The 21,846-nt window shown below is 41.9% G+C and overlaps 1 protein-coding gene across 1 annotated transcript in view; it reads right to left on the reverse strand.

Moving 5' to 3' along the window:
* Positions 1–476: 476 nt before the first annotated feature.
* The window catches only part of ctnna1 (catenin (cadherin-associated protein), alpha 1), a 133,242-nt gene continuing 111,872 nt past the window's right edge, over positions 477–21,846 (reverse strand). Inside the window, exons 16-17 of the mRNA XM_080416484.1 lie at positions 4,017–4,154; positions 477–3,013 (exon numbers count right to left, since the gene is read on the reverse strand). Of these exons, the coding sequence (XP_080272610.1) occupies positions 2,723–3,013; positions 4,017–4,154 (429 nt within the window). The 3' untranslated portion in view covers positions 477–2,722. The remainder of the gene's footprint in view (positions 3,014–4,016; positions 4,155–21,846) is intronic.

Raw genomic sequence — 21,846 nt, forward strand, 5'->3', positions numbered from 1 at the left:
CCACTTCCTCCGCTCAGATTCATTTTATTTCTTGCTTATGTTGTGAGAAAAAGGTCAACCTGAGACTATACCAGTAATGAGTGTACGCATGTGTGAAGCTATGCTGGTTTGTGGAAATACACGCATGGCCTGATCACATGGGGCTCAGGTTGGTTTTTATTGCAGTGTGTATAGAAGGTCCATAAAGTGCACACATAACCCCAGAGTCAATAAAAAATACCTATAAGGGAGGCATGTACATTCTTCATTATGCATAGCCTGCAGTTCATGCTGCTGAACTGAGCCTCTCATTACCTTTGAGGGAGAAAATTGTACTCGAGAGCAACCTTCTCCGACAGCCAACCAACCCCCTTATTTCAGCCACAAATAGGTGTAGCCTTGAGACTCACGTCAAATCTTGATAGTCGGTATGGGAGAAAGAAGAAAAACTGATTACTTGCAGGTCGACAGTACACATCTGACAAAAAACACCAACATGTATTCACCCCATTTATTAAGAAATAAAGCAGGTGCATGAATATGTAAAACAGTGTGCAGTAAAAAGTCAGCTCCCAATGATGAAGAAATGTCCACAGCAAGTATTATCCACACTCCACGTTCAAACTGTAAACTCCACAGCAAAGAGGAGACCTAACTCAGGGAAAAATATTTCCACTCTAGTCACACAAAAAAAACACTCCGACTTGCTTGAAAGCCAACAACATAACAAGCAGGAAAAAATATATCTTCCATATCTGTCATATACCTTAGAGTACATACCCATTCCACTACAGTTTACAGACACAAAACAAGCAACAACAGCAACAACAGAAAAATGTCAACCAAAGCACCAGGGTTTGAAAGACATCACTGCGCAGTAGATAGCTATGTATACACCCAGAAAACAACTAGCATCTAGGAGCAATTTTATCCATTTGGACTTGTTTTTAATCACCTTTAACGACACTAACCCCGGCGTCCTTATTTTGGGGAAATGTTGATCAATTTTCCAAAAGGTTTCAATTAAAACAAAATAAAAAATCTAAGCAATTTCATCTTTTTCTAAACCGTTTCAAAAATTGCAAAAATGTATCTGCACACGCTTGTATATTGGTTACTTTCACTATTTATTAAGACTTTGTATATAGAGCTTAAGTGATTAAGCTCCAAAATGCAAAAAGTCATTTCAAGGACTTTCCTAATGACTAAAATCTAAACAGTCCTTTAACGATGGTGTGATTTAACAATAAAGAAACATTAAGATCAATGTTGAAGCTTAAGGCTTGCCGCTTGGATGGAGGAGGAATCACAGTAAACCTGCAGCTAAAAGCCTGTCAACATTCTTCCTCTGTCCACTCACCCCTATCTACGCTGTACAGAGGGAGAGAAAATATTGATCCCTAAATTTGGACGCATGCTTAGATTCTGGAGGGGGCGCCGCGCGTGTGTCTCAGTGACAGCAAATGGAGCTTGTCGGCTTTGGAGAGCGCTGACACGCAGACTAGTCGTGGTGGTTTGGTCCACTGGGTACTGTGACTCTCAGATGGATAGAGAGAGGATGGGGTCGAGTGCTCATTTACAAGGTCTCTCACCCACCGTGTGCTTGTGTGGGCTGTAAGTATAGGATGCAGCCCCCTTGTGACAATAGTGTGAATCAAAACAGGAGGTTCAGAAGACTCACCCCTTTGGCTTGCTGCATTCAGTCAACATTGATCTAGTTGGGGGTGTATTTAATGAAAATAATATCTACTCATCCAGAGGTCCAAGAGGACCACAATATCCGTAGACGCAGCGTACTTAAAAATAGTGTTACAGGAGAAATCAGTGTTATTTGAATTCTGTAGTGGTATAGCAAAATACATTGTATAGAGATATAAAAATGTAAGGATACACAGACAAATATTGACTTTGGTTTCTTATCTAAAATCAAAAAAATCTCACTAGAGTTAACTCTGCACATCGAAAGATTTCACTACAATTATTGCTTGAGCAGAAATAAGGCAGTCGAGCTTTTGCATAGTTGATATCTGCACTACACATTACAAGATATAATGCCATCTCATTATATGAACCAAGTGGAATAGCAAAGTGACCCAAATAGATTTATAAAATACAAAAACACACAAGATCAAATCAAAAAGCTTCCTGGAATTATTTCTTACAGTATCGATGAGAGAGTGTCTCTCTTTCTTTCATAGACGTATCACAGACAAAGGGGAAGAAGGTGAAATACATCTTCATCCAGTTAATTCCTCCAACTGCCTTTCTTTTTCATACTTAAAACCCATTAAGACCTGGAACGCATCTGTGCCACTTTAGATGCATTTGGCTATTCAAAAATAGCAGATATACAAGCTCATAGCGTGGCACAGAGTGCCGCGCTATGAGCTTGTAGATCTGCTATTTTTGAAAAATCTTGAAAACATTTTTTTTGATTTTTTTCCTAAAAATAATCTGAAATGTAGAAAATATTTTAAAGAATCGCCTCAGGTCTTAATGGGTTAACGCTCGACTAAGGGAGTTATGAGAGACAGAGTTGGACTATAGTTGTCATATCTTAGGATTCCTCTGTAAAGCAACTGCAAATCAAACAATAAGGTTGACAACGGCGAAGGAGTAATATTTGTTTCTTTACCCTCGTCTTTTTCCGAACGACTGAAAATTATAAATCTACATAAAAAGGAATATCGACTAACATATATATCTCGCCCTGTCGGTCGCGACTTTCGACACGGGGGCTCATTTAGATGCTATCCATGGCCTTGAACTCGCTGAGCGCCTGCACGGGGTTCACGTGCTTCTTGTGAGAGGACCTCTTGACCCGGTTGGTGGTGTTGTCGTCGGGCTTCTCCCTCTTCACCAGGGGCTTCTTCTCCGGGGCTTTCATCCTCCAGGAGATGGCCGGCATGTTGAGGGACTGCATGCCCTTGTTCATCTGGTACTTCGTGGAGGCCACGTAGGAGGCCTTGACGGTGGACACCACCGTGTTCATCAGGTTTTTAGCGGCCTGGATCAGGGACATGGCACTGTCCACCTGACGGAGAGGAGAGGAGGAGAAAGAGTGTTGGAAAGACCACAGACAAAGTCTAGTTGGAAAGGGATCTTTTACATGCATAATTAGTGTTGCATGGAATTCATGGGGAAAATATTGTAGTGGGCAGTTATTGCTCAAGTATGACAGTTTGCCGCCCTCAGACTAGAGGCCTCGGAATGATATTAACACAGTATTTTGAAGTGTATGTGACCAGCTCTAGTTGACTATTTTGGCTACTTTGACAATTCACAATTGTGTAGCGCTTTGTGCTCGTGGGTTTCTAATGGGGAAAAAAAATCACATTATATCTCAGAAAACACTCTGACAATATGTCAGAGTAAGACCTGGTTCTTTTCCCAGTCTAGAAGGGAACACGTGCATTATCTTCACATACAGTACATGTGACCAGCAACAATTCCACGAGAAAGTAGATAACTTCCCAAGTCACTTCCCATGTTGTCTGTATGTAAATATCCTCTAGCACTGCGTTATCTTAAGCCACAGAGAAAGCGTTTGGGCAACACTAGTCCTTCCCAAGACTGATTATGTTTTCTGTACTAGATATGAAACATAATCTGCAAATATGACATGCCACGGTATGAATCATTACCTAATCGCTGTGATTTGCCTTGGTCATTAAACATTTGCATTTTTAATTTATTTGGCACACACCATAAATGTGTGCGGGCTGATAAAATTGTTTTAGGAAAAACAGTCTAGACGTTCGACTTGCATACAGTAAATCATCCTAGCCTGAAACTACTAGTGGATAAACATTCTAGGGAGAAGAATGTAGAATAGGCTTTTTCTTTGATTTAATTTCCACTTTAAGCCAAGTTCAACTTTGTAACACCTGCAATCGTAGCAAGTTCCATATGACAATTTGACAGCCATCACTGGAGCACCGTGTTGCTTTTAAGGGGCTCTGGCACCCTGTGATGACAGAGCATTTGAGAGCCACAGACAATCTAAGCAGGAGGTTTTAGAAAAGTGGTGCACTTACCCCTGACACGACCAGTTCTCCTCCGAGGTTCTGCACCTCCGCCTTGACCTTGCTGCAGATGTTGAGCTGGTGGCAATACAGGGCAATACGTTGAAGGTAAGCCAGCAGGTCCTGCTTACAGGACACAGAGTCTGGACACTACGAGACAGGGAAAGACAAGAGACACTCAACAAGGGTTTCTAGTGTGTGTACAGTATGTGTAGATCCAATATATTCACTGTGAAGCTGAGAAACTGAGTATACAGTTCAACTATGACATTACAATGAATCCCATTTTAGTCAGCTTCATACACATTTGCTGGTTCCCATTCCCACGCCCAGTTGGTCATGTTGATCAGGGATTAAAGAAAAAAAGATATCTCAGGACTTAAAGTTTTACTAGGCGAAGTACCAATCTGCTAAACAATTAGCACAATATGTCAAATTATGATGTTTTTGGTGTTCTAAACTATGTTCCTGCTGTTCTACATACAGCCAACCAGTTGAAGTAAGCGTAGATTGAGGCTTTAACCGTTGCTTTTATGAAATCTCCATGACCATAAGATTCTTCAATAAAACGAAGATGCATCTGAACATATTCTAATCTATTGCTACAGTATTCTGGTTAGGGTTATGCCCGATTTATACAGAAAATAGCTGATCTACAAGCTAGCACCGCGTCAGGTTGTGAGCTTGTAGATCGGTAATTTTCGGTGCACAACACCGGCGTGCAACAGAGCATAAATTATCCTATAGAAAATAGAAAAAGATTTTTGAGCCTCACGATTTCCGTGCCGTCGTGCTGAATTTTCGCACCAACATTTCTTAAAATCGTGCAGTGTATGCCCAGCTTTAGCCAAGAGAAAAGCATGCTGGACGCTATGGAATCCAAATGCATGAAATCAAGTCTGATAACTTGAATCCATGCATCCCCCACCCCCAGTTTGTCACATTGAGTCATGGTGCTGTGACAGTTAGGCTAGATGGACACCCACATTAACCCATTAAGACCCGAGTCCAATTCTACAAAATGTCTCCTAAATCCTAACTGTTTATTTTGGAAAAAAGTGGTGCTCAAACCTTTTCACGTCAAGGCCCCCCAAAATGATATGCATTTGGCCGCAGACCCCCATCTAAAAATATGTTGTTCCAGGGAACCCCCAGAAGCAAAGATTTAAGTTATAAATGTTCGCTTTAAAATATATATATTCAAAGGTTTGCATAAGTTTTCCCGATTTAAAAAAAATAGCAGATCTACAAGCTCGTAGCGCGGCACTCGGTGCAGCGCTATGAGCTTGTATATCTGTTATTTTTGAATAGCCAAAGTGTAAAATACTGCTTTTTAGCTCAAATCAAAAAATGACACAGATGCGTTCCAGGTCTTAATGGGTTAAGCCCGTGTTCAGAGCCAAGATGACTGAAAAACACCCACATATTCTCATACATTCACTGGGTTATGCACCATGAGAAGTCACACCAAATGCAAATTCAATTGAAAAGGCAAACACCACTGTCAGTCAATTACGCCGAGGGAACATTAAAAGGTGCTCGTTGGCGTCGAGTCTGAGCTTCACATAAACTAGCATCTTACTCAAGAGTGAAACAAAAAACACACAAAAAAGACATTCCTATTCAAAAGAAGCCATGACTGTCCTCACGATAATTAAACAAAGCCAGCCCTCCCAACTGCCAGTATGCCAGTATGAGAGGGGACGGTTCAGATCAAATTGTTGGAATACCCTCCATTCCAGCAATTTAGACAATGAGGCCTTGGGTAAGAAAGCGCAAATAAACTGCTGAGGGCTGGAGAAAGACTCAAGAGAGGCTTCCATATGCATAATTCATTCTCAAAGGAAACACCGTGGATAAGATAATGCTTTAAAATGTCTGAAACAAAAAAAAAAAATTACACAATTAGAATACTGCAGCTGTGCTAAGTAGGAAAAAGTAGGCTGCATCTCTCCGGTTCGCGTTGCCATCGAGGCGTAGTGGCACTCAGCAAAACTAAAAACAGCATCGTAGAGGTCAGGTAAATGGTGGAGAACAGAGAACAAAAATGCACCCAAATTAATGAGATCCATTAATGACAAATAAATTAAAGCATACTTGAAAGGGCACGCATTATGCAAATCTGCCAGCAAAAAAATGCTTTGTCATTCAGACTCCATTACTCTTTCTCCAGTCAACTTCCTCTCATCAGACGGCCTCTCTGGGATATGGCGGTTATCTGCCATACCTTGATACACTGAACCTGCACTATACTGTAGCCTTTGCCGCTAGGTGTGAAAGAGTGCAGATTCATTCAGACTAGGAGTCTACAGTATAATGCTAAAAAGAAAAAGAAAATATGTATATTATAAATACAGGGTCCCCACACATTTTTAGCAATGAATTTCCAAAACTTTTCCAGAATATTTAGCCCAATTTCCAGGCCTATATAACAATCATTCAGCGCAATAATGTGTCTCTTACTCGTATGTACAATGCCCAAAGATAGGCAGTGTAGTAAAAATCACACCCTGTGTGAAGTGGGCGGTGTCTTGCTAGCTAATCACAATACTGAATGGAGTCAACCAATCATGTACAAAAAATAAATACATTTATTGAAACACTCTTTATGATGGAAGAAACCATTACTTTAAAAAAAACTAATTTATGTTTTTTTTTAAGTTATGGTTTCTTATATAGGGCTATGCACATGTGTCATGTGACACTGGCCAATCACAGTCCTGAATAGACTGTGATTGGCCAATCACGGTGCAGGGTTAGGCGGGGTACATTTTTGGCCAATCACAGCGCAGGATTTGTTGTACAAATATCCAAACCTCACTTATAGGGGCGGTTTCACCGCCCAAAAATAAAGCATAGAATATAGAATTCCAATTCCATTAAAGATTTCGTGCAAAATTAGGGCATAGCTCACTGGAATACAAGACTCATTATGGCATCCGTTTGACTTATTTTTTAAAAATAATATTGCCTTGCATTTGCCCCATTTATGAATTTAGAAGTAATGAAGGATGCAAGGATGTTTTAAATTACACTTTTGTTGTAGGTTTTCCTATGTTTTTCCTATTAAGTTTTCAACTTGGTGGTTCATGTATGTTTTATAATGTAATAATGTATATCTGCAAAGTAAAATTTTGCAAAAACAATGCATAGCCAAATATTTTTCCAGGACCCTTGATAAATTCCAGGACCTTTGATCAATTCCAAACCTTTTCCAGTACTGGATTTTTTTTATTTTTTATTTCAAAATATTTCCAGGAATTTCATGACCGTGGGGACCCTGTAAATAACTAAAATATTCTCACATCATTTTCAGTGATCATTGGAGCATATTATTAACTGCTACTAGACTGGTTGGGGACTGGCCTACTCGGGAAGGATGCAAGTCGGGAACGCATTCCCCACCCGGTTATGTAATGGCCTTTGTCAGAGTACCCGTCTGCCTGTGTCCCTTTATGCTGTCATCAGTATATGCCCATATATAGGGCGACTTGCAACCATAAAGACAATAGTGCAGCAATTATAAAATCTACAATATCACTTTAGATTATATAAATGTATAATATATCTATATATGCATGCATGCACACTGGTATAAATGGTTGGTGGTTACTCTCCATAGAGTTCAAGTCATTCTGCACTCTGTTCTCAGCTGACAGAGTTGCATTGCTTGTCATAATTAGACCAAGTCTCCTGGTTGGAAAATCACTTTCAATACCTTACTCGGTTTGCTAAAAGAGCCCCCTGCCAGCCTGCCTGCCTGCCTGACAATTAGGCTTCTATACTGTTCATAAGGTGAAGGATGTAAACACAGTGACAGGGCTCTGCGGCTTCATCACCGATTCTCACAACATCTCGGTGGTGCTGAACCCAGGTCACACACGACATTTCCGATCCATTTTTACGTGGGAATACTGCAGTTCTGAAGAGCTTAAGAGCATTCACAACGTATCCTTTTAACAATCACAGGCTACTGGGCTTATAGCCTGACTTCATCTAATATCACTAAACCTGTGTGTGTGTGAGAGAGAGAAAAAGTGCTTATTACTGTATAACGCTGTTGTTTCGCCAGCAGATCGTTTGAAAGTAGGTGCCTCTGGTAGCCGTTAAATCTAAGGACAGGCTAAAGGTGAATGCTAGAACTACAGCTCTGTGTGTAAGAGGGTATGTGTGTGTGCTCAAAAATCCTGGGCGTGTACTGTATTGTGTATAGCATTCAGAGGAAGCAAGATTACATTTTCACTGGCTCATAGTGAATAAATGAAATATCCCCTCCTGCAATGACGAGAATATTATGACCTTCTACCATTACAAGCGTTTATGTGCAGTAGTTAACAAGAGCGCCAGGGACCTCACCCCCCCCTGTCTACTCGTTCCCCATGGTAAGGGAGAAGTGAGCTGAAATAGGGGGGTTTTGGGGTTGTGATTTTTGGACACATGAAATGGGCTGGGAGTTATGATTAACCCGTTAAGACCTGGAACGCATCTGTGTCACTTCAGATTTCTTTGGGCTATTCAAAAATAGCAGATCTACAAGCACCATGAGCTTGTAGATCTGCTATTTTTGAAAAATCTAGATTTATTTTTATTATTATTTTTTTTTTTTTAAAACTGAGGATTTAGAAATCATTTTTTAAGAATCACCTCAGGTCTTAATGGGTTAAACCCTAATCCTGCTGAGCGCATCAGTGGTGTCCCTGGTGAGCAGTCTGGAGCACTCTGCTGCTCCAGAAGATGCGCGCGCGCACGCACGCAATCACATACTTCCCCTGGATGCTCAACTGTGTTCAACCACTACACACACACAGTCACACAGACAACATTAAGGGCTGTGAGCATGGCTATAGATGAACAAAGATGTCGCAATTGCTGCTGCCAGCCTACGTAGAGAACAGAAATCTATGCCCTTTCATCAACGCATGCAAACGTAAACTCAACCCACTGACAGCATATCACACAGTAGACAAAATCATTATATATATGTATATGTGTGTGTTTACAGAGAGACGGGGGGGGGGGGGGGGAGAGAGACACCCTGAGACAACAGTGATAAAATGGAGTATATCACTCCTATCAGCACCGTGGGCTGCTGATTAATAGAAGGACTCGTTAAGTAGGGAGTAAGGAGAGGTGAAGAGTTGACATCCTATTACAGGAGAGGAAAAGGAGGGTATGACAGAGGGAGGTGGGGGTGCGAAGAGTGCTGGAGGGAATGATCATGATAGAGGAGGACTAAATACATGGCTGTGAGACCAGAGAAAAATAACGAGGGATAGGAGGAGGAGGAATAAAAAAAAGAGGGGGACAAAAATGTAACGGGAGGAGAAGCAGGGAGGGAGGGAGGAATGAGCAGTCTGTAAGGAGGAAGATGTGGAGAGGTAGGAGTAAGCCCGAGGAAGGGCAGTGTGGATATATGGAGTAAATAAAGAAGCAGTATGAAGGTGTTGCTTGCTGACGACGTCTCGGTGCCATCGTTAAGATAGTAGATCAGTTCTTGTCGGCAAGCAACACCGCTGTGTGACGGCGTATACATTAAGCTAAGTGTGTGTGTGTGTGTGTGTGTGTGGGGGGGATGATATGGACATGGTGTGTGTAGGTGTGCGTGTGCACGCAGTTAACAGCAGCAGCAGCAGAGCTGGGCTGAAGCTTGGATGCAGCAGGCATGCTAATGAGGGCTAGGGGGAAGTATTGAGATGGCTGAGATCAGGGTCTCTGTGAAAGCATCACTTGTGCTCACGCTCATCTTCAGCTGCTTCACTCGGCACTCAACAGGAAATACTGCAAGGCTGCTCTGACTATCTGTGACATGTGAATACATGAGTTGCACAGAGAAGAGACAAGGACACCTCTTCACATAAAGACGCTCGCGTCGCTGACGAATGGCAGTGCGGGTGGCTAACTTGGGCTCGTGTCTTACGCTGCTGATTCTTTAGCTGACATACAGTATATATATATATATAAATATTGTACACTCACTATGGAACAGAAATATCAGTGCAGAAAATATTTTTTCCAACATGGAGGCAACACCCTCTTGCATCATGCGAGGGTTTATTGTCAAGGATCATTATTAAACCCATTAAGACCGGGAACGCATCTGTGTCACTTTAGATTTCTTTGGCTATTTTTGAAAAATCGTGAAGAATCGTGAGCGGCTTACAGCAGCTGGTAAAAAAAACAGATCATTTCAATCAAATTGTTAGGAAAAGTCATGAAAGGGGAATTTCCTCGGAGCTTCATGAGAGAAGATAATCCACTTTAAATTCTCAAAATCGTCCAGATTGACCGGCTAGTCACGGAAGTGTTAATGGGTTAAAAAAAAATATATATATATGTCTATAGGCGTACTGTAGTTCAGACCAAAGTTTAGAGACGAGACAAAACAGTGTCACGCACTCAAAAATGCTGATCTACGAGTTCACAACGCGTGAAAGATGTCACCTGCTGCGAGCTTGTAGATCTGCCGTTTTCGGCGCGTGACACCGTTGTATGATGGAGCATAAAATTAAGCTTTAGAAGCAGAACAAATTGCAGTTGTCTGAATTACCCTTAAGTTATTAGTGCTATATTTCACAATGTAAGGTCAGTTCAACCTGCATGTTCGTGTCTGTATTTGTTTCCTATCTAGATAGATGCTAGTTACGCTATTCAGATGCCAGTAGGTTTTTGCTTCACATGCAGGACTCAGAGATGCTACTGTATGTACGTAACTTGGATAGATGCATGCTGTGGGTTATCAACAGATGCCAGGCATGTTTTATTTAGATAGATGTTAGGTTTGATGTCCAGCCAAGTGCTTCTTTGTAGCACTTGTTTTCTTCTTAGCACTCAAATCGACCACTTGCACTTCATAAGTTGTTTTGGATAAGACACAAGATTTTTACATCTCATATACAGGTATACAAGAGTAAAATTATTCCGATAAGGCTCCTCAACATTGCTGCTGCTGCTGCAAAAAAAATGTAATAAATAGTCATTCTTGCAGGATTCTCCCCATTAAACCCCATCTCCTGCTGTGCTCCTGATTAGTAATTTCTCCTGTTAATCTCCTGATTTCATGCACAATGCATGCACAAACAGCCCTGCTTGACGTGCGTCCCCTTTTCTAAACCCTACACCCACATTCTAACCTCTAGCCACACACAGGTTAGCCCTTGGATGTCGACTTTTGATCATTTTTTTTGTATATACACATTTCTTGAATTATTATTACATTTTGTTGTGATCTATGAATTCGAGACCAATTAAAAGTCATTCGACTTTTGCATCCTTGTATTTATTCTATTAATCTGGAGGTTATATTGGGGGCCAGGGCATTGAGGGTCGGGCATTTGCAGATGAAAAATCTCCCTCTTATTCACAGCCTAATGTCGGCAGGTATAATTAAGAGCCTAAATCGTAATTACAATTGTAATGTTACCCTAGTGTTACTTGAAAGTCGACGCTAATGCAAAAAGATGAAGTCATTTAGCCATTATGCTAGTTTAACAATGCCCTTATATTTCATAGCACATAATATCTCATGTGAGAAAAGAAAGGGGGTCATCACTTGCAAGACTTTTTTTCTTTTTATGACTGACCCCTCTGTCTCATAATGGAGACTTCCATCATTAGAGCCCATCATCGCAGGCGCTCTCTCCCATCAACAAAACGTGGTTCTGTCCCAGTGTGGATCACTGAAGTGTCCCTCAGACACCAGACTACAGTATATAGCCCTCATGGCACTCCCATGCACCGCACTACTGGTTATTAAAGAGCGATTTATACTTTAGTTGCGTGCTGGTGTCGCACACCGAAGACAGCCAGCAGATCGATAGGCTCACGACGCATCCCAGCGCGGACGAGATGTGAGCTTGTAGATCTGTTATTTTCGGTGTGCGTGCGACACCCGACACGCAACGAAGTATATCGGTGGCCCTTAAGTGGACTCACCTTGGCCGGGTCAGCTGCTGCCAAGAGCAGAGAGCCACGAGAGGGCTTTCATTCCACCACAACGCTGGAGATCTTTTCAAGTGAAACCGATAAAAAAAAGGTGAACCGCCTCGTTACAAGGAAACCAAAGATAAGGAGGTGAAATATCACAGGTTCTTGTAGAGGGCTGCGTTGTGTGTCATTGTTGACATTCGCGGCGTTTTCAAAAGCATTAGCACGTGCACAGGAAGGCAGAACTGAGAGGTATCATGTGTGACTGTTACTCTACTCTAATCTGCTAATTAAATCTCTTAAGTAACAACACCTGACATGGCTGACTTTTTGGTGAATTTTCTCCATATTCATGAGGCTCAAATTTCATTTTGTGAATGCGGGCGGATCTAGGCTGTCATTATTGGTTAAAGCTACAATCCGAAACAGATTTCAATGATTTTTTTTGTATGGTTAAGTTATGTTAATGCTACATAACTTGCAAATCTGCAGTTCGGAGGTCATCTCCCTATACTCTTCCACTGAGAACTTTGGACCAACCTACAAGGTTGACAAAGTGGTACTGACTGAAGCTCATGAGCTCATATCTATCCAATTTGGTGAGCAGCAGAACTTTAACCCATTAAGACCTGGAACGTTTCTGTGTCACTTTAGATTTCTTTGGCTATTCAAAAATAGCAGATCTACAAGCTCATAGCGCGGCACTCATAGCGCGGCACCGAGTGCCGCACTATGAGCTTGTAGATCTGCTATTTTTGTGGGAAATTTGTGCAAATCTCTGAATATATGTCTTTATTTATTTTATTTAAAAAAAATCTAAATGTTTTGTAGAATCGGAACCTTAGGTCTTAACACATTGCGTGCCAATCGCGTAGATCTACGCAAACCTAAATAATTGCGCAGCGTGCCAGTCGCGTAGATCTACGCTAAGTGGTCTTTTTTTTTTTTTTTTTTGCAGGTTTACATTTTAAATCTTCCCACTAATCCGCCATTATCTCAGTTGTTGTTTTTCTCCTCGCTGATCGCTGTTTAACACAAACCGCGACAACTTCAAAATGGACTATCGCCGATTGAAACGGTCTTCTCTGGGCCACTCACACAGCTACCCTGTGTGTCTACAAACAGTTTAACGCGCGATCTTAAGGTATTTAGCGAGGTCTGTGGCGACGTGAAAAAAACTAAAAAACAATAAATCGCTGGCACTGGTGAGTACATTATGATATTAAACTCTGGCGTGGAATGTGTTAATGGGTTAAGTCATAACTATAGCTATTTTTTTAATGAGCAAAAAAAAAAAACGTCTCTCCTTGTTCTATGTGTCCACAAAAGAGAAAGTGAGGCAAGGAGGCCGATCAAAAGAGAAAAGAGGCAGATGTTGAACAAAAGGATTTCACAGCGCTACGTGTCGGTAATGTCCATGATAGAACTGATCATCAGTAAGGTCAGGTCCCATCATTGCAAATGCCATGCAGCTCAGCTGAATCCTATTAAATGCAACAGAAGGCAGTGAGAGAACCCGCTGCACTGATGATGCCGCTGCCCGCTGCCTTGTGACCTTTCAGGACACGTCACCCAGGAGGAAATGCCACTTTCCAATATCTACCGACACCGGAGCATTCTAATACATCCCGCAGCCGCGGGCCTGTTTAGGAAGCACCAGGAGAGAAACCCCGGGGGGAGGTGGTTTTCGGGCTAAGTTTTGATTTGTTTTCAGCTTCTTGTCGTGAGAGAGAGAAATGTGATAGCCTTGCTATCAGCTCATGGAGAGTCTAAAGGGAAGAACGGCTGCGCTGTTTTGATCAGTAAGTTTGTGTGAAAGAAACAGAGAACGGGATGAAGTCGCTGATGTAAAAGATACACTCTGCCTTTTGATGTAAAGCCGACATCAAGTTTTGAAATCATTTGGAGAAGATCAGCTCGCTGATTTAATTCCCAGCACATTGATACAAGACTGGACCCGTGGATAGAATATAAAACGCCCCAAAGTTAATTTACTTCAGTCTGGACTGGTTACAGGGGATGGATTTAAGTAAAACAGAAAAATAGCAACAATTGCTGCAGTCAGTGTCTCAGGAGGTATAGAGCGGCAGCCTGGGAGCCAGAAGGTTCCCAGTTTAATCCCCGGCTCCTCCTTGGCTGCATGCCCAAGTGTCCTTGAGCAAGACACGGAACCCCTAACTGCTCCTGAACAGCAGGTTAGCGCCTTGCATGGTTGCCTCCAACCGTGTGTGGATCTGTACCGTGTGTAACATGTACTGTAACGGTGTTTCTGTCGTTGTGGTGTGTGTGTGAATTTAAATTGTTAATTTGAGTGGTCGGAAAGACTGGTACAAACATGTTAAAAATGCAGTGCATTAACCATTTAATTGTCATGTGACTAATAACATGAATGTCAAAAAATGGCCTTAGTGTAAAAATAAATAAATAAACTCATTAAAACAAGCACGTAATTAATTACAAGCAGCAACCAGCTCTCGGTTTGCCTAAAGGTTGCATGCGTGAGCTAAGATGTACATACAACATTACATTTAAAAAATAAATGACAATGTTAAATGCAAATTATCGCTTAAGGTTACAAAGTCTCATCATGGATTTTATTTTCTATTTTTTTTTACATACGTTAAGATCCATGTTAAATTGTTAATGTTTCGTGCCCTCTGAGCCAATCATTAGATTGGGGTATCCATCAATGGCTTTGCATCATGGCAGCGCTTGAAAATTATGCACTGCCCAAGCGGGTGGGCTTATACTAGCTGCTTGGTCACAGCTAAACATAATTAAAAAGGCGGGGGGTGGAGTAGGAGATAATTTAAAAAAGTCTTTATTCTTAAGCATATGTAACAGGGAGGTATATATCTTCACCTCATTAATCATAGCGGATCTTAATTTATAACACCCCCCATCTTGTTCCCCTGTCACTATTAACAAGACATATATCCACTGAAAATCAGCGCCATTTCGGATATTTGCCAATCCTTCTACTGGGGCTGTGGTTGAGATTTTCATAGCCGAATGAAAACGAGCTCGAAACCTATAGTGTCGCAGTCCTCAGGCTTCACCCTGTGTCTTTACTGCAGTGACATACAAGACTGCTGTGGATGCAGTGTCAGACACTGTCGTTTGTACGAGGGGAGATGAGCTGTACTTTGAGCCCCTCCCGGACAAACAAACCACCGGGCAGCTTGATCTTCAGTCACACCTCTAAAATAGACCACGGGGGTCGTGCTGGGACACGGGTTACCATGCGCTCCCTGCCAGCGGGGATAACAGTAAAGACTGAGATGCAGGGTTGATGTTAAGGCGGATAGCAGATAACGATGCGCTGGACAGCCAGGGCTCTGGTTATTCTGAGGCTAGAAAAAGACATCCTGTGGACGGGGTGAGGAGACAGGGGGTAGGAAGCAATCAATCCAGTCTGAATGCTCTTCCAAAAACACAAACATGAGGTGAAGTATGATCATCTGTGAGACATGTACAAGTACTAGACTTGTTTGAAACTTGTTTGTAAGATTCATGACCTCAATGAGACTAACCTGGTTAAAATAAAAAAATAAAAAAATAGATGCCACAGTGGCTCACCTTGTAAGAGTGCATACTACATATCAGTGGTGTAAAGTAACTAAGTACATTAATGTACTTACGTACTGTACTTAAGTACAAGTTTGAGGTAATTGTACTTTACTTGAGTATTTTCAAGTTTCAATACTTTTACTCCACTACATCTCAGAGGCAAATATTGTACTTTTATTCCAGTACAATTATTTGAAAACTTTAGCTACTAGTTACTTTTCAGATATAGATTATGAAACATACATTAACCACTTTAGGCGACGCGTTGTGAGCTTGAAGATCTGCCATTTTCAAATATTTTAGTACTTTTACTTTTGGTACTTTAAGTACATTTTGATGACAATACTTTTGTACTTTTACTCAAGTAAATGTTTCATTCTGGACTTTTAGTATTGGTACTTTTACTTAAGTAAAGAATTTGAGTACTTCTTCCACCACTGCTACATATATAATGGTATAGTCCTTCCCACAGCTGGCCCTGGTTTGAATCCGACCCAAAGACTCTTTACCTCATGCCACCCCCTCTGTCTCCTGCTTTTCCTGTCTCTCTCTCACTCACTAGCAGAAATGCCAAAAAAAAAATTGCCGGGATGGCATATACACATTGTATTTTGGTGGTCTGTGCCGTTTCGGCCTATTGTAGCTGACAGATGGAAAGCGTCAGACACACACACGTCAAGAAACGCACCCATTGTTTTTAACGGCTGTTGTCACACTGGAGGCGTCAAGTGGGCGCATCAAAACCTGTCGACGTGTCTTTCAGAGCGCGGTTCTATTTCCACGGGTTGACGCGGGGCACAGACCACGGTATACATGGCATCCGCGGCATTGACGAGTTCAAACTTGAATTGTGGTGTGTAACTGTGTGTATTAATTGTGTTTTCACTCGTTTGACTGTTCTAAATTACGTTTTGAGAAACACAAGCCCGTTTTTTATAAATTAAATAGATAGAAAATAATAGTTTTGTCTGTGAAAGTACAGTAATCCTGTCTTACTTTGCATGTACTAGGACTAGAACCACAATGGAAACAAGTCCCGGGCTTTAATTGTTTGATCCTTTTTAATGCTTTTTCAATAAAGTGTCCAATCAATCAATCAAGCTAGCTGGTGACGTCAATGATTTTAACAGCAAAAATATGGACGATGACCTGGACATAATTATGTCCAGCTCTCTCGTCCATATTTTTGCTGTTTAAATCAGTCAGCCCATGGGCTGGACATCCCTGATGCCAGCGCAAATCGGCGTTGTTAGGCAGTGGTTAAGGTCCGCACAAATCTGTGTTGTTAGGCAACCGTTTCTGGTGTGTGAAATTAGATCAGTGAGAAGGGGTGGAGCCTATTTCACCCAAGCAATAACTCGGTCAATGCTCTGGGTAACGGGACCTGGCGGACGCGTTTGGTCAGCGCAATAACCCAGCTACGCCAGGCAAGCTGATAATGCAGTGAGCGCAGCTCTAGATACATAAATGGAAGTACATGTACGCTTGTTCATATAAGTGCTGAAACAAAGACGTAAGAGTACATAGAGGACAGAGGACAGAGAACACTCAGAGAAAAAAGAGGTAATAAAAAAACCTGGTAAGAGCTTTAATGCAGGATAAAAGCTTAATCAGAACAGACTGTAATGGAGTGACCTCTAATGAACTTTACGAGGATGCTGGTATATTTTCTGTGTATAGCCTGGTTAATGTACTTCATAGTTAATGTGCCTTACATTCCATTCCATTTCATTTGGTCTGCTCTTGCTCCGGTTACAGTGGCCGGTCTAAATATAAAACCATCACGACTAAGGACTATCAATCAAGGCTCATTTGAAGCAGACTGATGAGAGCCAAGATCTCGCCCTCAACACATCTGCTGGAAAACGATGCTCCAGATTTGCGCGGAGGCTAATTCGATCACAATGACACTCTGGGATGTTAATGTGACAGTGAAATGGACAGGCCGAGTCTGGGTATGATGGGAGAAGATCGTGCTGGGGGCAAGCCAAAAAGACTGACTTTAGAGGTAACCACAGGGACCAATTAAATGGGCTTTATCAATTTTTAATGGGTACGCTGCAGCTGTCAGTCAGGCACTTCATTGGAGGTACTTGGAACAAACTGATATCTCAACAGGGCAGCTGCAAAAAAGAGCAGGTTCAAATAGACATGTTGAAACATTCATACTTTTGGTACTAGTTTGACATTTAGATTTTGGCTTCTGCTAAATCTATAAGGGCACATATTCATATATGCATCTGTGACTTAACATCTTCAAAGAGTCAGAATTGGGCTTTAGAGATGTTATAAGTGGCGAGGGTAAAGTTGGTAAAACCTGCGCTGGAGCTGTGAGATGGGTGGCATGGTCCTGACTTTAAAGTAAAAGATGTACCTGCCAAAGTATGTTGACAAGATGTTTTTTTCTTTTTGTAGATTTATATATACTAGACTGGCTCCGGCCTACTCGGAGCCATGCAGGTCGGGAAGGATGCAAGTCGGGAATACATGCCCCACCCATTGTGCACTACTCATGTTACCTGATGTACTCATAACCATTGTCGGCTCCATGCGCATCGCATTTTGCTTGGTGCCGCCGCTTTCGATTGCTCCCGTCACCATGAACACAGCTCTCATACTTTCTGTTCCATATTGGCAATGAAGCCGCTAGGCTTCTTCTTTTTTCTTTTTTAAGAGTAAAAAATTGGCATACTGAATGAAACAAGACTGGGTTTAATATGGAGCCTGTATCTGTCACATATCACTCCATATTTGGGTAAGGTTTCAGCCACAGCTAAGCCCCCATTGACTTCCATTATAAAATACAAATATTATACAAGGTTACATATTTATAAAATACAGTGTTCACATTATCATGTGCGCTCAGGGCCCTGTGATTGACAGACGCTGATTATTTTTTTTGTTTCTGCAAAACGCCAACCCAGTGCTTGGGGCCAGACCGGTCTGCACAGGACACGTGTTAATGCGACCGGGATGGTTCACCAGGCTATTTCTTTGACTTACCGACAGTGTGCACAAGAAATTTGGTCCAGCGGTTTAACGAGATATATCTCTGGACAAACACCCCAGACAGACACACAGAACCTCTTATAGATGGCTAGCCTCCTACAGAGCCACACCGTAAATCTCTTTTTTACAGTGATGTATGGCAACAGCATATATCCACTTACAGCGAGTTCCCTTTTTAAAAAAAAATCTTGTCCCTTCCACTGCTGTATGAAAAAAAAAGCCCAACATCAACTGATGTGTAATAATCTATATCAAACTATATGTATAATGTGCAAAATACACAACTTCCAACGGTAGTTCTAAATGTACTACAGACACCACACACTTGCCTCGGGACAATATTTGCTCCTTTCCTGTAATGAACCCTGCCTTATCCCAGTAAGACCTGGAACGCATCTGTGTCACTTTAGATTTCTTTGGCTATTCAAAAATAGCAGATATACAAGCTCATAGCGCGGCACCGAGTGCCGCGCTATGAGCTTGTAGATCTGCTATTTTTGAAAAATCTTTGAAAAACATTTTTTGATTTTTTTTTTAAAAAAAACTTAGGATTTAGAAAACATTTTAAAGAGTCGCCTCAGGTCTTAAAGGGTTATTCTGTCGCTGGGCCAGGCGCCAGCGTTCCAGAGAGCCGACTGCCAAGTCCGCTTACTTCCTGCTGACCTGCTTAAAAATGTAAAAATTAAAACATTTTCTGCAATAAAAATTTGCATAATGACGTGTTTTACAAAACAATACTGAAGTGGCAGATAAATAGCCTCTAACTGTGCCCCCCCCCCCCAAAAAAAAAGGAGGCTGCCTGGGGCCTTGACCCTTGAACTGCTGAGCTGAGAATTTGTGGGCTTCTCTGGGGGTGATTCCGCTCCTCCTCCGCCGCAGTAGGAAATTTACAGCCCTGTCTGCCATAAAGCGTCCGGGGCCAGAGCCCGGATTAGACTGCAACCAGCACCCCACAGCCCATGGATCACCATAAATCTACACTGATTGAATGCAAATTGGAGAAGTACACTATGCATGTCGGTATACATCATGAGAATAAAGCTTGTGCACTGAAGACACACAGCGAGCACATGGCCATTCTCTAACCCATGAAGACCTGGAAGGCATCTGTGTCACTTCTTGATTTGAGCTAAAAAAAAAAACATTATTTTACACTTTGGGCTATTAAAAAATAGCAGATCTACAAGCTCGTAGCGCGGCACCGAGTGCCGCGCTACGAGCTTGTAGATCTGCTATTTTAGAAAAATCGAGAAAATGTGCAAATTAATATATTTACCGTAAATTTCGGACTATAAGCCGCGACTTTTTTCCCATTTTTCGACCCTGCGGCTTATATAACGGTGCGGCTTATCTATGGATTTTTACAGCTAACGGCCACTAGGGGACCTCCTAAATCTATGGATTTTACACCCGCGGCTTATAGTCCAGTGCGGCTTATATAAGTACAAATCATTCAATTTAGCTGCTGCGGCTTATATTCAGGTGCGGCTTATAGTGCGAAAATTACGGTATATTCTTTTAAAGCGATTTTTTTTAACTCAAATCTTTGCTTCTGGGGGGGGTCCCTGGAACAAAATATTTTGAGATGGGGGTCGGTGGCCAAATACATATCATTCTGGGGGTCCTTGACATGAAAAAGTTTGAAAACCACTGATATAGAAACATACGTTTTCCAGAAAACCCTTGCTTTTTGGAAGACATTAGCTAAGAATCGCACTCAGGTCTTAATGGGCTAAATATGCAAGGCTTATTTTATGTGTGTGTGTGTGTGTGTATGTGTGTATGTGTATGAACAATGTGGGTGTGCGAATGTGCCGAACGTGCAGTGCAGGGCAGGCGGGGAGGAATTTATGGGCCCACAGTGTGGCTCACACATTTGCATTATAAATCTCAATTACAAAGCATTATTTGTTTACCATGCCGCTCAGATGGCATTCTCATAAGGTGCCCTGCGGAGGGAGGACCATAAATTCTTAATAAACTGCAGTGCAGACCTTTGTACAGCGCTGACCTAAATCCTGCAGCTCATCTCTCTAGCGCTACACTCATTTCTGTAAATTTTTAATACGGTCTCTCTTACACCACACTTAAAAACATTTCGGAAACACGAAAGCCAGACCGCTTTTCCACCTTCACGTTTGCAAAACACTGTGCTGTCCAAACCGCGGCGCCGCGCCAATGTTCCTGCGATGAAGGAAGAACTTGCCATCGGGTGTGGAACCCATCTGCCCACATGGGGTACAAATGAAGAGCGCTGCTCTGGTAGAACCTCCAGGCCAGAGTTGTGTGTGTGTGACTGTGTGTGTATGTGTGTGTGTGTGTGTGTGTGTGTGTGTGTGTGTGTGTGTGTGTGTGTGTGTGTGTGTGTGGGGGGTGATTAATATGCCTAGGTTAAACCATTAAAGCCGGGAACACATCTTTGAATGTATGCTTTTAAAGCCAACATTTTTTTTTTTTTTCTCTAAATTTTTATCCCGCGATTTTTGTAACCCATTTTTTCACCCGGTGCCAATTTCCTAAGTGATCCTGGGCACTACACCAGCCCTACACCAGTATTACACCTGTCACCCCACAGTAGGGAGGCCAGGGCCGAGCTCATGCTTCCTTCAGGCATGAGAGCCAACTGACCTTCTTGTCACCTGACAGGGGAGAGTTTCCCTGGTTGGACGTAGCGCGTGGAAGGAACACGTTATTCCAACCAGTTCCCTTCCCCTCCATCAGGCGCCCCGGCTGTCATGGGGGAGGCGGTATAGTGACCAGGATTACTACATGTTTTTGTGAGGGTATTAACTACCCTAGGAGACACGGGGAGAACATGCAAACTCCAACATTTTTAACTAAAATCTTTGCTTCTGAGGATTCTACAAATGTCTTTTAAATCCTAATTTTCTTATTAAACTCATGTTGCTATATATCAGTGGTTCTCCAAAAATGTACCCCCAAAATTATGAATTTGTCTGCGGACCCAAAATATTTTGTTCCATATATATATATATTCAAAGATTTGCACAAATTTCCACGATTAAAAAAAAGCAGATCTACAAGCTCCGCGCTATGAGCTTGTATATCTGCTATTTTTTTATAGCCAATTCTTTTTTTAAATGACACAGATGCGTTTCCGGTCTCAATGGGTTAATCAGCAGCGTTGCCTTGGACCTTCTCTGACATTACTATGTTCATCTAGGAGGTGATTCACTCTACTGTTACTATATGCTTCATGTTTTCTGGAACTGGGCCCCTGGCGTCTCATGCTTTGTTGAAGATACATACGCCTCTAAATATAAACCACCTACGTAAAGAAGGAAAAAAAAGAGGGGGGAAAAAAAGAAACAAGAAAAAA

This window comes from Gymnoscopelus braueri (genome assembly GCF_963280865.1).
Source record: "Gymnoscopelus braueri genome assembly, chromosome: 20".
Lineage (NCBI taxonomy): Eukaryota > Metazoa > Chordata > Actinopteri > Myctophiformes > Myctophidae > Gymnoscopelus > Gymnoscopelus braueri.